We start from the raw sequence: 13,833 nt of genomic DNA, 5'->3' as shown, positions 1-13,833 counted from the left end.
AAGACAAATGAGAAGTCAAGAACCAATGACTGATTGGGTTTGCAAATTAGGCCCGGGGCTAGAAAACCTTTGTGCAAAACTATGGTTTCCAGTTTTTATCATGTAACATCATTTACTCAGCTATTCTTGATTAAATAAACTTGAATTGAAATCCTAAACCCACTAAAATCTGATGCCACTACAATTAATGTTTACATTTTGTGAAAATGGAAGTTGCGCTCATGTCTTCTTCAGAGGTTTTTGAGTCGTTTCCTTCAGCCGGTGGTAGGAGCTTAGTTGCATTATTCTGACAAACCCATTTCAACACTTTCTCTGGTATGCCATTAAAAGTCCTTTGAACCACAGGAACAGTGTGACAGGAAATTTTTATGACTCTGTAACTCTGCCTTAAAAAATGTTAGCATATTGCTTATTAGCACTTCTAGGGATCCACTGTATTGCCCTAACTTGTTCTTGTCACTTTGTTGCCCTTCGTCACCTGCCCCCCCTCCCTGGTAACTCAAGAGTTCATGTTGCTCTATCCATTGTATCCAGAAGGCAGGATATGAAATGATACTCTGCCTGTTGGGACTGTTTGTTTTTCCTTTGACAGCAGGCTTGTCTGAAAAGGTGCCATCTCATTCCTTACCACGCCACTCATCTTTTTTTCTTTTTTTTGTAACAATAAATCCTTTATCTACACCAATCACTGGTACCTGGTACATCCCCTCTCTCCCTGCAGAACAAAGCATTCAGTCATGACTCAGTCAAATTATCATTATGGTTCCTTAAGTGCCAGTGTGGAAAGGTGGAACCCAGCAGTCATAGTTGAGGAATGTGCTTCAATAAAACTGCCTTTGAATGCTTTCTCAGGAAATGTCATAACAGTGGGTTAAAAAAAAAAAACAAGACATGGATAGACGTGGTAAATTAGTTCCTCAGCTGTCAGTGGCAAGCTGCCATCAGTACACCTGATGGTTGGAGCAAAGGGGTCTTTCTCCCTCTGAAGGAAATGGACCGTGGAAAACTGTTTCCCTACAGTCACATCAAGAAGTATTGCTGTAAACTGTCATCTATTATGTTGCATGAAGCAGAATAAAGCCTTTTTTTTATTTCACTTGTCTATAAACCATAAGCTTATTAATATAAAATTATTTATAACAATATGAAATTGTTAAAATAAAACATCTGTTTAAAAATTACAAATTTACAAAAATTTAAGTCATACTACTACAGTACTATGCCATACTGCTACAACAATACTGTATGTTTATGTTATAGTTCATTTACATCCTTCTGCTCAGGTGTAGTTTATTAAAAAATCTCCATCTCTGGAGGTCTTTTTCTGTCTGTGAAGGGTTAACCTGAGCAGACCTCAGTGCACTGGGTTCAGTGTGTTTTTATTGGTCTTTGGACTGCAGATTAAGCGTTTTCTGGCACATAGAAATACTCTGAGTTAAAAGCTGCTGTATAATTTCAGTGCTGCTGTTTTCTTTTTTTTTTTTTTTTCTTTTTTTTTGTTGAAGTCCGCATAATGGTCTCTAGGCAGCAGTGAACTATAGTACATTCAACAAAATGAATATACCTAAGAGAGAGTGTAATTTCAACTAAGATTAGTGTTTTTTTTTTCTTTACAGACCAATTATTTAGGATGTGATGATGTCTTTAATGCAACCTGCAGTACGCCTGCTAGCTTAAAACATCTGCACTGCTTCCAGGGAGCCATCAACCTCTTCAAATGGACCAATATGAGATTAACATGTTATGATAAGCTTAACTATAATAACAGTTTCAGTCCATCATGCTGTATACAACAAACATTTAAACTAAAATGTATGAAATGATTAAAAATATATATATTCATAGCAGAAAAACTACAAATAAAACTAATTTTGTGCAGTTGACATTGATTATTATTATTATTATTATTATATTTATTATTATTATTATTATTATTAATTTGACACAGTGTTGATGCTGAAAAAATGGTAAAGCAGACTCTCTTCTGTTTTTCTTACCTGTTTTTTTTTCCACATAATGAAAGTAAAAGCGTTATAGTGTTCTTTCAGCCAGCTGACCAGCAGTGTACAACAACATGTGGGTAAGACATCTTGTTGTAGAAACAATTTATTTAATAAAAATGATTGTGATTCACATCCTGTAGACACACACTGCAACAGTTATACACTTAACATATTATTAGTGAACATATAAAGAGAAACCTAAAGTGAGGACTTTCTTGTGATGACTGAGTGGTGCTGCTTTAAAAACTTTTTTTAAAGTATTATTTCTTTCAATCTTTGTCAGTAAAACTCCACCTGAGCTGAAGGTAAATGTATTGGGCTCTAACTCAACTTCATGTTTCGTGTGGTCGCTTCCAGGTATGACATCCGCTACGACAAGGACGACTATATGCTGAGAGTGAAGAAAGCCTCCATTAGCGACGAGGGCACGTTCACCTGTGTGGCAGAAAACCGCGTGGGCAAGCTGGAGGCTTCGGCCACTCTCACAGTCAGAGGTAAAACACTTCTCCTCTTTCTTCCTCTCTACAATCCAAGTACACAGCAGCAGCGCATCAGACGCCAAGGAGTGCTGGGGTCCTCGCTCTCACGCCAGCATGAGGTTTAAATTGGCAGTTTTCTCTGCAGGGATTTCTTTATGCTAATGAAGACATAGCACACAGACTTTCATAGCCAACAGAGATGTTTACAGTCTATGAATCTGTTTAATTATTTACATTTCCAAGTGCATCAGCAACACACTTTGTCAGCCTACTTCCTCTTCTCATTCTCGCGGACTATTGCCCCCCTCCAACTTCCCCCTTCTGCTAGCGTCCATGCTGCGACCACCCAGTCAACAAGGCCATTTCACAGATTACTGGTCCACACCGTCTCTAACCACATCTGAGGTTTGCAAGATTAATAAAATCATTCTGAGTATAATTTTTCTTATTTGCACCAGTATTTTTTTCTATTACACCCAGTATGTGCAGCCTCTGTGGAGCGCTTTAGGGCCTCAGAAAACTGCAGGAGATGACTGGAAACAGGTTGATGACAGTAGCATAAAGCCACATATAGACATTTTACAACGTGATGGCATGCACAAGATCACGCAAAAAGCTGCTCGCTGACATTGACCACAAATTGTTTTAGCTGTCAAGTTGTCAACAAGCTAAATCTTAAAATTACGTGTGTTATAAGAAAACCAGACGCAGCTTCTTACTGTCAACACTGTCAAAAGTTTTAATTAAAAATAATAGTGAGAGAGTGGGCAGTAGGTCTGCTATGCTAGCTTGACTTTGACAACTTTAACATGTAGATGTGCTGTGGAATTTGGTGTTTCAGTTCAGTAAAAAAAAAAGAAAGAAAAAGAAATGACCCACACACACAAATTCTGACAGATCATCAGTAGAGTGTTTCTCAGACTTATTAATAATCATAAAATAAATATTAAGCATGGAAGCATAACTCTGTAACGGACTGAATGTTGTGATCTTTGTGTGGGATATGTTTGCATTTTATTTGGTGTTGAATCCTGATACACTAGTGGAGCTGTTATCAGTCAATCACTATGGCAACAAGGTCTATGTATAGCATAGCCAAAACAGAGAATGTGGAAAAAATAAGAACACAAGTGGCTTTGAGTTGTTCTTCTACAGTTTTTCTGCGTTATTTTACCTTTGTTGTGGCGCCTTGCAAAATATTAATAATACTAACATCTCCAGGTCTCGTTTAGTTAACAAAATTGTTGTACGATGCCACCACAGCTACAGGTAGCAAGTAAAAGAATTGTCTTTTTGCCTTACAGCGTTGTGCACATGTACAAAATTTCTGGAATATTACTAAAAATTTTATTATATTGATTAATTACACAGAGATGTTAAGTATGATGATGTTCCACTTTAAAACATGACATTTAAGATGATAATATTACATCAGACCATTTAAAAAAATACATAAATTTGGGTTCAATAAAAAATATGTTTCATATCTGCTTAAATGTTATTTTCTAAAAGTGCTTTTAATATGACAAGACTAATCTGAATGCATATTTTAACTTTTTGAATATGACTGTACAAACTTCAGTGTTTTTATTAGAATTTTATGTGAAAAACTAACACTAAGTAACAAGAAAACAATTCATAGGCTTCAATATTTTTACAAATAAAAAGATTTACATAATCTAGAAACACAACAGATTGTCAGCTAAACTTAGACCTGGATCTTGTTTGGACCTGCAACCTTTACAGTCCTAACAGCCATTCCTGCCCTCAGCCAGGCCACATAAAACTCTTTTAGAGCCACAAATGTTATATTACCTTTTGAAAAAAGATATCTTGTAAATGTCTACCATGGGGGAATATGTTATTTTCAAGAAATTTTATTTCTATTTTTAAGTTTTGAAATAAAGCAAATTTTACAACCTAATAACAAGAAAACTAAAGCTAAAAAATAATTGCTGTGAATTTTTATTATCATTATGATGTGGACATTGAGCACAACAAAACTGAGAAACTCGTAAAACATGCATTTATTGTTATATCTATATTTAAAAACATGTGTTGGTTCTTTATATTTGTTAGTTTTACGAGCCATTTTGGAAGGCTGAGATTACCGTATTTTCTAGACTATAAGTCACAATTCTTATTGTAGTTTTTCATAACCTTGAAAAATTGAAATCCATTGTTTTCTTCAACTTTTCATACATAATTTTGAATGAACTTTTTGTTGGTCCATGACATAAAACTCCTATGAAATGCATTGAAGTGTATGGTTGTAACAGGTAGAAAAGTTCAAAACATAAGAGTACTTTCCTCAATATTCTCTACCAGGCACCGCTTCACACGTAGATCGTTTTTTCAGGGTTTTCTTTCTTCAGATGGAGATTTGATATGATGCAGTGTAAAGATGTTACCAGCATACTAAGTTCTGGGTGTTTGTTGCATCTGTTTTTGCTTTATTTTCTGCTTTATCCATCAGCAGCTGTGAAACACGTTTGCATTGCTCTGACGACATCACCTATGGAAAAGTAGATTTTATTTGTGAAGACAGAGAAGGTCCAGTTGCAGTTCTGTCCTTGGAGAGCAAAAACGGCCACATTAAAATCTGGTTCGTCACACTTGGATGTTTTCATTAGTTTTCTAGGTCCAAGAAAATCTTGTTTTCACCTGAACTCACTGAACAGTGGACAGCCCCCTACTGGATCTTCTCTGTCATGTCTCTGGCTCAACATGACATTCATTCTGATTTATTTTTACTTTATCATGTTTGCTTTGTTCCTTTTCTGTTTGTGCGTCTGTGTCTTACTTTGTTTCTTTTGTGTATCCACTCCACCTTTGTTTTGTCTCCAGCTCGCCCTGTTGGTAAGTACTCATCTTGCATGCTTTTTCACTTAACCATTACAGCCGTTGAATACTTTAAGATCATTACCATTGGACTGATGTTTGTGTATTTGACTAACACAACAATTTCCTTAAAGTGCCGGCTCCATGTCTCTATACCATGTTATCTAGAGATTCTACAACTTTGCAGAATGTGAAATACTTGACTTCATAGAGCTTATCAATATGCATAAAAAATGCCGGAGTCTTGGTAATTACAGCTAGCTGCTAATTGCTATCACAACAATTCTTAGGTGTGGATCTTTTTACACAAGAAGGAATACTTGATGAGCTTTTTTTTTTTTTAATTTATTGGTGAATAGAAAGTGTTTTAATCAAATTTACAATCAAGCCAGAAGTTTTTTTTTTTTTAAAGCCCAATTTTGATATGTTTTTATTATTATTATTTTGGGAAGTTCAGGTCAGATAAAATCCAAATTATTAAAATTTGTTAAAAAAAACAAACAAACAAACAAAAAAAAAGATACATCGTTGATCTGTATTTATTTTTGGTTTCATTGGGAAGTTATTTTCCAAACTGTGTGTTTCACCATTTTATGCCTGTAGCAAAGGGCTGCAAGCAACAGTTACTTTAGCAATAGATTATTTAATGTGATGATTAATCAATTAATCGGATAACTAAGTTGCAACATTATTCAGATTTTTTGTTTAACCACTTTTTTGTACAATATCAGAAGTACATTAAAATATGCAGCTGAAAAGATCAATCCCTTTAATTTCAAAAAGCAAAATAAATCTATTGCCTAAAATGCAACAACAGCGTTTCTTTGGTGAATTATTGATCATTTGTAGCAAAATGTGCAGTTTCAAATAAAATCCTTCCAAAGTCAAAATGCCAAAATCTCAAAGTCTCAGCTTTCTTTTCTTGACTTGTGTTTTAGAACATATTTTCTTTATATTTTTGAGTGTGTGTGCTCTAGCTAATGATTAATTGGTTGCCAGATAAACTGATAATGATTTCAATAATTGATTTATGACGATTAATCTGATTAACCTGAATCCGACTGACTGTAAAGAATTATTTACAGTCAGTCTAAACTTGTACGCAAGATTAGTGTTCATAGTGTAGTTTTTACTAAATTAAGACCCACACTAATATTATCATTTAGAAGACTCAGCTACTAATAAATGACTGTGAGTAGTAAAATTTAAACAATCACTTGAAAGAAATTACACACGGAGATATTTGTAAGCAGGAATGTTTCATGTAAAACACCTCAGCTTTAGCAAATGATATCCATATTTCTCCACTCTGGTAGTTCAGATTGTAGACTGTCCTTTGACAACGGCTGAGTGGGCTGGCTGCATCAGCATCTCAGACATTGTTATCTCATATGTTCCAGTTTGTGTTTCCGTTGTGAGTCCTGACGCCATCTGTGGGTTGCTGGAATGCCAAACTGAGATCCACTTATGTTGGAGAGATCCACAGATAAAGATCAAGAAAATACCAAATTTGCAGCACTTGGAGTTTCAGATGATTAGAGTTGGCACGTTGATGAGATATGCGCCCTCAGGAGCAGAAACAAATGATAAAGGTGCATCGGGAGGGGGAAAACGGGGAGGGAAAGAACGACGGAAGTGCGTTTCGAACACCAGGCTGGGCCGGTGTAAGAAAAGTAAGAATAAAATGCTCCCTCAGTGGCAGGACTCGGGTTGCCAAAACAGCAGTAGCTGCTCGGTGATTGTCAAACTGTCAGCTCCCTTGAAAACGGAGGAAATTACACATTCAACCAGTCTGTGGGAAAGAGACAGTAATTGCTGTCAACGTTTGAATAAAATATGACTCAACACAGGATTTTAAAGGAGGACGAAATGTTTGTGACTGTGAGCACCAAAAGGATCTCTGTCTCTCTGTCTCTTTGTCCATTTGTTCTTTTCACCCTGACTGCTGTTGCATGCAGAGCCTTCTCCGAACCAGGAAGATGTGGCTGGTCATGAATTAAATATGCTCCCCTCCCACCACCATCCTCTCCAATCATGTGTTTCTTTAAGTGAGAGCAGGAAACGGCTTCTCATATGTCATTAGGGTCTCTGAATCCAAACATAGAACGTAGGAGTGTAAAACTATCACCCTCCGACCTTCTATTCATCTCAACATGCGATCCATACATTACAAGTAGTCATAATCACACAAGTTTTCCAGAAGTCATAGGAGACATAATAAATGTGGAAGAAGGTGATTTGGACAGTCAGTCAAAAATGTAACATTTTTGGCTTCTATGCAGAACCGGTCAAACATTGTCACCTTCCAGAAATATAGGATGGACCTTGCATAATTTTTTTTTTTTTTTGCAAAAAGTTTTTTGTTTTTTTCTTTTTTGCTTAAATCATTTTTTGGCAATAAATTTTATTAAGCCATTATTTTAGGAAGGTGATGATATGGTCATTCTCTGGGAATACTTTAATTCAAAAAAGTTCCTCAAAGTATTGAATCAGTGGGGCTGAAGACATACTGAATGCCGTTCACAATTTTCAAATATTTTTTCCCCTTTTTTATTTTATTTATTTATTTTTTAAAGATTTTTTTTGGAGTGTAGTGGATTTTATTAAACACCTTAAGGACAGAAAATGGAGAGGACAGAGAAGATGAAGATATGTAGCAAATGGTCCAAGACTGGGAATCAAACCCAGGACTTCCTGAGGACTATAGGCTCCACACATGGTGCCCACGCTCTGCCAACTCAGCTGCTTCCTTTTTACATGTTTAAGATATCATTTGCTATATTTTTACATTCAGTTTTCATGGGAATTTTGAGCAAACTTTTGAAATGGCACAAAAAAAAAACTTTAAGAGAAGAAAATGTTAATCCATCTGCTGGTTTGGGGGGAATCAATCAGCGTAATTTAGTCAGATGCTGGGATTAAGAGGAAGTAGAAGTTCTAAACTAGCATGGACCACACATCTCAGAAAAATGGAGAGTTCTCAGTTTTTCTTAGATGGAGGACTCTCCATCTCAGCCGGAGGTTTGGATTTTTATTTTTCATTTTTTTACTTTTTTTAGTTTCGCGCCTCTGCTTAGGCACGGTGAATGGGAAGGTTTGATACGTTGGAACTTTTTTGAGAAATGTGTTTCCATCTCTCCATTAGCGCATTAACTCTTTCTGAAGAAGCCAGAAAGCACCACAAGCGAGATTATAAACGGTTTTTGCAAAACTGACTAAGTTATTCTGAATTTTGCCGTTTCCATCAAATGCTTCAAAACTATGATGAAAACTATTTTGAGGCCCCTTACAGAAAAAAAAAACAAAACAAAGTTCTGACTAAAATATGTACAAGTTCAACAGGGTATTAAAATATCTTTTTTTTATTATTTAGCTTTTTTCTATTTGGCGCACACCATCGGCCTTGTTTAAAAGTGAAAGGGCAAAGCTAGAAAAAGGAAGGGTAAAGCTTTACAGCGCCGTATAAAGGAAGGCTGTATAACATTTTAACCATATTTTTAGTGAGTACTTAGTAATGCAGGCTATAGGATGGAGCAGAGCAGAGGATGAAGAGGGAAGGAACAATGTCCTTGCCAGAGCATGATTTAGGAGCTGTGTATCAGGCCTGGCGTTATGAGAGCCACGAGATATCCAAGCTCCAGAAGGCCAAACGGGAAGGCAGTAAATCTGTTACCATCTGTACTATTCCCAACTGTGTGTATCTTTGACAAATACACACCACCCCCCCACCCTGAAAGGGATTACATGCAGAAAGCAGCCAAATGGGCAGAGACTGGCCCTACAGAAACCAGCTGGCTTATTAGAAAAAATACTTACATGGAAAGCAAAAGAAACAGAGGGGTGCAAGATGTTGCACTTCAACAATTCAGTTTTTATGTCATTGAATTTCTGTCTGTATCAATCATAACCTTTTTAATCTGTTGTCTGCACTTGTGAGGAGTTGGTCTCTGCAGACTTTATTATGTTCCTCCAGTCTCGTTTCCCACAGAGAGAGATGAGTTGTTTATGACGTATCTTATGTCATCAATGTGCTTTTCAACAAAGGAGTCCACAGCCCTGATAATATGATAAATGTCTGTTAATTACTTTTTATTTGTGGAGCCGAATCTTCATTCACAGGATGTATATTACCATGGAAACAGTTTTTATATCCTCAGTGCAACTATCTCAGTTTGAATCAGTCTGTAAATTATGACGGCGTATTAGAGCGATTGCAGATTTAAAAAAAAAAAAAAAAACCTCAAGGAAAAACACGGACATTTATGAGTTTGAAAAAGTGGAAAATTAGCCAGAAAAAAAAAGAAATTTCTGAGTTTGAAATGCTAAAAATGGTTAGAAAAAACTCAGAAATGTCAAGATTATTCTCAGAAAATATTGTGAAAAATATGGACATTTCTGAGTTTGAAAAAGGTGAAATATTGCTAGAAAAAATAAGGAAATTTTTTAGATTTCCTAAATTTTTTGAACAAACATGGACATTTGACACTGTTTCAAAAGTCAAAAATATTAGAAATTTCAAACTCACAAATATCCTTCTTTTTTCTAGAACATTTCAGAGTTTTTTGGCAGAAATTTACTCCTCCCTTTTTTCTAACTACAATGGCTCTGGTATGTTGTCAGAGTAAATGCTATCAATTACTGTCCTGACAGAAATTTATTTTGGAGTAAGCGAATTAAGCACCAACATCTGAACATTTCGTGCCTGTAAGAAGATTTGAAAGAAGCAATTTGTAAAGCTTTTGTGCAATTGTTCTCTGAGGTAATAAATCAAAGGAGAGCTGGGCTTATTGTTCTACTGACTTCAATACAAGCAGCTTTTTTTTCTTTTTTTTTTCTTTTTTTTGCAAACAAAGGAGTTTTTTTTCCTGCTGGCTATCAAAAGGAAAACAAGTTCACTTTGCAAAATCAAATGCAACAATCAGCTTTATGTACAGTATTGTTCAGAGACTGAAGGTCCAAATACATTAAAAACGGCAACGGCTTTTGTCATACACACAACAGAGTCGATTCAAAACGAAAACGGAAAGACGTAGTAAGTAAGTCAAATTTATTGTATTCTTTGTAGAAGTGATGCAAAAAGAAACGTAAGGGTGCTAAAAATGACAGGATTAGCATTTTTTTCTTTAAAAAGTCTAATACTTACAGCAAAAACTGAAAAATACTTGAAGATTAGCATATTTTGTGTGGAAGATAATAAGGGCCATAAAAAAAAGAATTCAGACTTTAATCTCAGAATTCTGACTTTAAACTCTCATGTAAAAAAAACAAAACAAAAAAAAAAACATTAAATCTGACATTTTTCCTTGTGGCACAGCTCATCTTTGTCATTGTGCCCAGAATTCTGACAGAAAGTGATAAATCCTAGATTAGAGTCAGATTCTTTTTTTGTTTTGTTTCATGTTTAATCCTCCTCTATATTCCTGGGAATAACTAAACTAATATTGAGATTAAGTGCTGCTTCTGGAATCTTTTCCACATCTGTGTTTCAAATAATCGACCACAATTGATGAAAGTTAAACTACATTCCAACATTCCTTCGCAGTTCTCCACTTTGTCTCAGAAACAACGTGTTTGATTTCACCCCCCCTTGTTATATTGGAGATTGAGCTGACCACTCCATGGTCCTCACTGAACATCATGACTCATATTCAGTGTTTGGGGGTTCGTCCGATAAACTGTAAGAATCTTAAAAGAACAATCTGTTTTCTGTTAGTCTATAAAATGTTTTGCCATTGCTCTCTAGGCCTGCCGGTATGTTTTTGGGCAAATCTTAGCCGATTTCGCTCATGTCCTTTTTCTTTAAGAACGGGGCTTTGAACACACAAACAGTCGTGTTCTTGGTTTGATACAGCAGTATTCTTAGTCCTTCCTCCATCTAAATCTGAAGTGTGAACGTTTTGAAGGCATGGCTGTGCCTTTGTGTTGTCCCAGATTTAAATGCCATTGTGACTGAGGCACCTCGTTGTGTGAATGCCACTGTGACTGTCATTCATTCAGATTCAGCCTTTACCTGAATGAATGGCCAATCTGGTTACCATGGCACTGTCAGTCCCTGGTGTTCTTCTCTGTTCAGAGTAAAAACAAAGTTGAAATTGCATGGAAGCTCTGGACGGCAGTATTGTTTTCCTTTCTGCACTGCTGCTCGTTTCTGCTTGAACTTCTCCAGCTCCCAGTCTACCCAGTAACCTTCTAACACTGTCGCATCGGTGCTTTGACTCCAGCTCCACCCCAGTTTGTCATCCGCCCACGGGATCAGATCGTGTCACAAGGCCGCACTGCCACCTTCCCGTGTGAAGCCAAAGGAAATCCCCAGCCGGCAGTTTTCTGGCAGAAGGAGGGAAGTCAGGTAAGAACACAACACACTCTGAACTCACCATGAAAAAAACCGTGTGGTGATTTTATTCCACCGGCATTATTAAAGCACTGTTCACTAAATACACCATGATTATTATATTATATAACTGATGATTATTTTAGCAGTAGCTCATGTAATTGATTATTCAGTCAATTATTCAATCGATTATTTGATTGATTATTGTGAAAACTATAAAAAATTGGCACATTTTTCAGATTTGAGCCTCTTTTTCTTACAATATTAGAAATACAGTAAAAGACGCAAATAGGCAAATATTCAATTCATTTTCAAACAAAAAAGTAAATATTTTATTGTCTAAATCGCAACAACAGATTTGGGAATGTTGGATTGTTTGTAGTAAAGGAGGCATCTGCAGCTAAATATGTGAAAAGCTCCGCCCTTTTTGCTGGACCGAATATCAGTATGATGTAGAGATGAGTTGTTGTTTTTTTTTCAACTAAGCAAATTATAATTAGATAGCAAAAGTTGCTCAGTAGGCAATTATTATTTTTAATTTTTCTTTTTACAAATTTGAACCAGGTGAAATTAAAGCTGTGTTTTTTCTGGATAGAAAAAAAACACAACTTTGAGGAGTTATGGATAGAACATATTTAACAACATTTTTTTGTTAAATCTAAATGCAAAATGTATATTTTTATTTGTGCAGTTTTGGCAATGTTCACTGCTCCGAGTGTGACATTCTTTCAGCAAATGGTCTTTTTCTTCTTCTTTTTTACTCCAGTTAACTATTAATCAATTATTAAGTAAGTCGACTATTGGTTCAGTAATTGATTCATCACGATTAATCCGATTAATCGTTTCATCCCAAATATACACAAAACCTTCCAGAAGTATTCATAACTCATTGAATCATATCACACTCAGTGTGAATGGGATATTACAGAAATACCCCATTCACTGAGGAGAATATGCCTGTGTTTGTTGGGATTTTAATGTGATAGACCAGCACACTATAAAGTGGAAGGAAAAACAATCATAGTTTTATTTTTTTATAAATAAAAATCCCAAAAGGTGTGGTGCGAATTTGCATTCAACCTCTTTTACTCTGTTGCTCCTAATTTGAAAGCGGACAGCCAATTGTCTAAAATTAGTCAAAAACCGACTGAGTTAGAATTAGACACCTCACTTCTTAGTTTTATGTAGAGAGACATTTCAAAACCATGCATTCCTCTCCTTACCCTCTACAATCACGCTCTACTTTGATTGTTGCACTTGAAAAATCCCAGTGAAATGAAGTTTGCTGTTGCACTGTGACAAAATGGGGAACATTTCCAAGCGGTGTCTATATCTGTAAAGCGCCGTGTCGTTAACTGTCGTTAACACTGATTTGTTTGGATTCCCTCCACTGTTTGTACAAGTGCTCCCTCTGTTCACCACGCCGCGGCACAAAGTGCTTTATCTATCATCAGCATCTCCTCTAAAGACACAAAGCCACACCTTTGTTCCACAGAGCAGCCGAGCAGCCAAGCTCTAATCGCTTTTCCATGAACCTGAACTGATAAGAGCGATCCGATCCCTCTCTCCAGCAGATAAGCTGATTCAAATACCTGGGTGTCCTCTCTACGGTCAACAACGGCGCCAATTAAGAGCACGTCGGGCCTTGTCGATGAGCCGCAGATACGACTCGACTTGCGCAATGCAGTTAGTCAACGCTAACAATTACGAAACAGTTATTTTAGAGGCTGAATCAAGTTGCAAGTTCGCACAGAGATCCGGAGTGACACTCGCACCTGTGGGCGACCTAAGGCGGCGTCACACGTCTCTGTAACCGGGAACTTAAGATTACTGATGCATCACTCTGAAATCAAACCGAATGCACCGCAAGCAGCTTTCTTAGACACGCAGATGCACGTCTTCCCATCTGTTTGTCAACACGTCCTCTACCTCACCGCCGAGATACAAAGGTATCTGCTCAGAGTGCAAATTAGGGATAATTAAAAAGCAGCGTTTTCAACACACTCCAGCATAATGGAGTTCACGAGTGCTTAGGGTGGAGACGGCTAAGTTAAACAAACATAATTTGTTACAATGATGTGATTAGGTATAATTAAATCTAGTTTAAACAGGCACAAATAAGGCCTAATTCTGTTTTTCATCTTCTTGCTTAACATTTGGAGAATGAAATTTGGAGGGC

General features: G+C 36.5%; 1 protein-coding gene across 1 annotated transcript in view; it reads left to right on the top strand.

The window, feature by feature from the left end:
• robo2 (roundabout, axon guidance receptor, homolog 2 (Drosophila)) overlaps window positions 1-13,833 on the top strand; it is a 545,602-nt gene that overhangs the window by 438,675 nt on the left and 93,094 nt on the right. Inside the window, exons 6-8 of the mRNA XM_016661181.1 lie at window positions 2,361-2,497; window positions 5,330-5,341; window positions 11,545-11,669. Coding sequence (XP_016516667.1) covers window positions 2,361-2,497; window positions 5,330-5,341; window positions 11,545-11,669 — 274 coding nt within the window. The remainder of the gene's footprint in view (window positions 1-2,360; window positions 2,498-5,329; window positions 5,342-11,544; window positions 11,670-13,833) is intronic.

This window comes from Poecilia formosa, unplaced genomic scaffold, assembly GCF_000485575.1.
Source record: "Poecilia formosa unplaced genomic scaffold, Poecilia_formosa-5.1.2 Scaffold317, whole genome shotgun sequence".
NCBI lineage: Eukaryota > Metazoa > Chordata > Actinopteri > Cyprinodontiformes > Poeciliidae > Poecilia > Poecilia formosa.
This window is presented reverse-complemented; position numbering and strand designations above follow the sequence as displayed.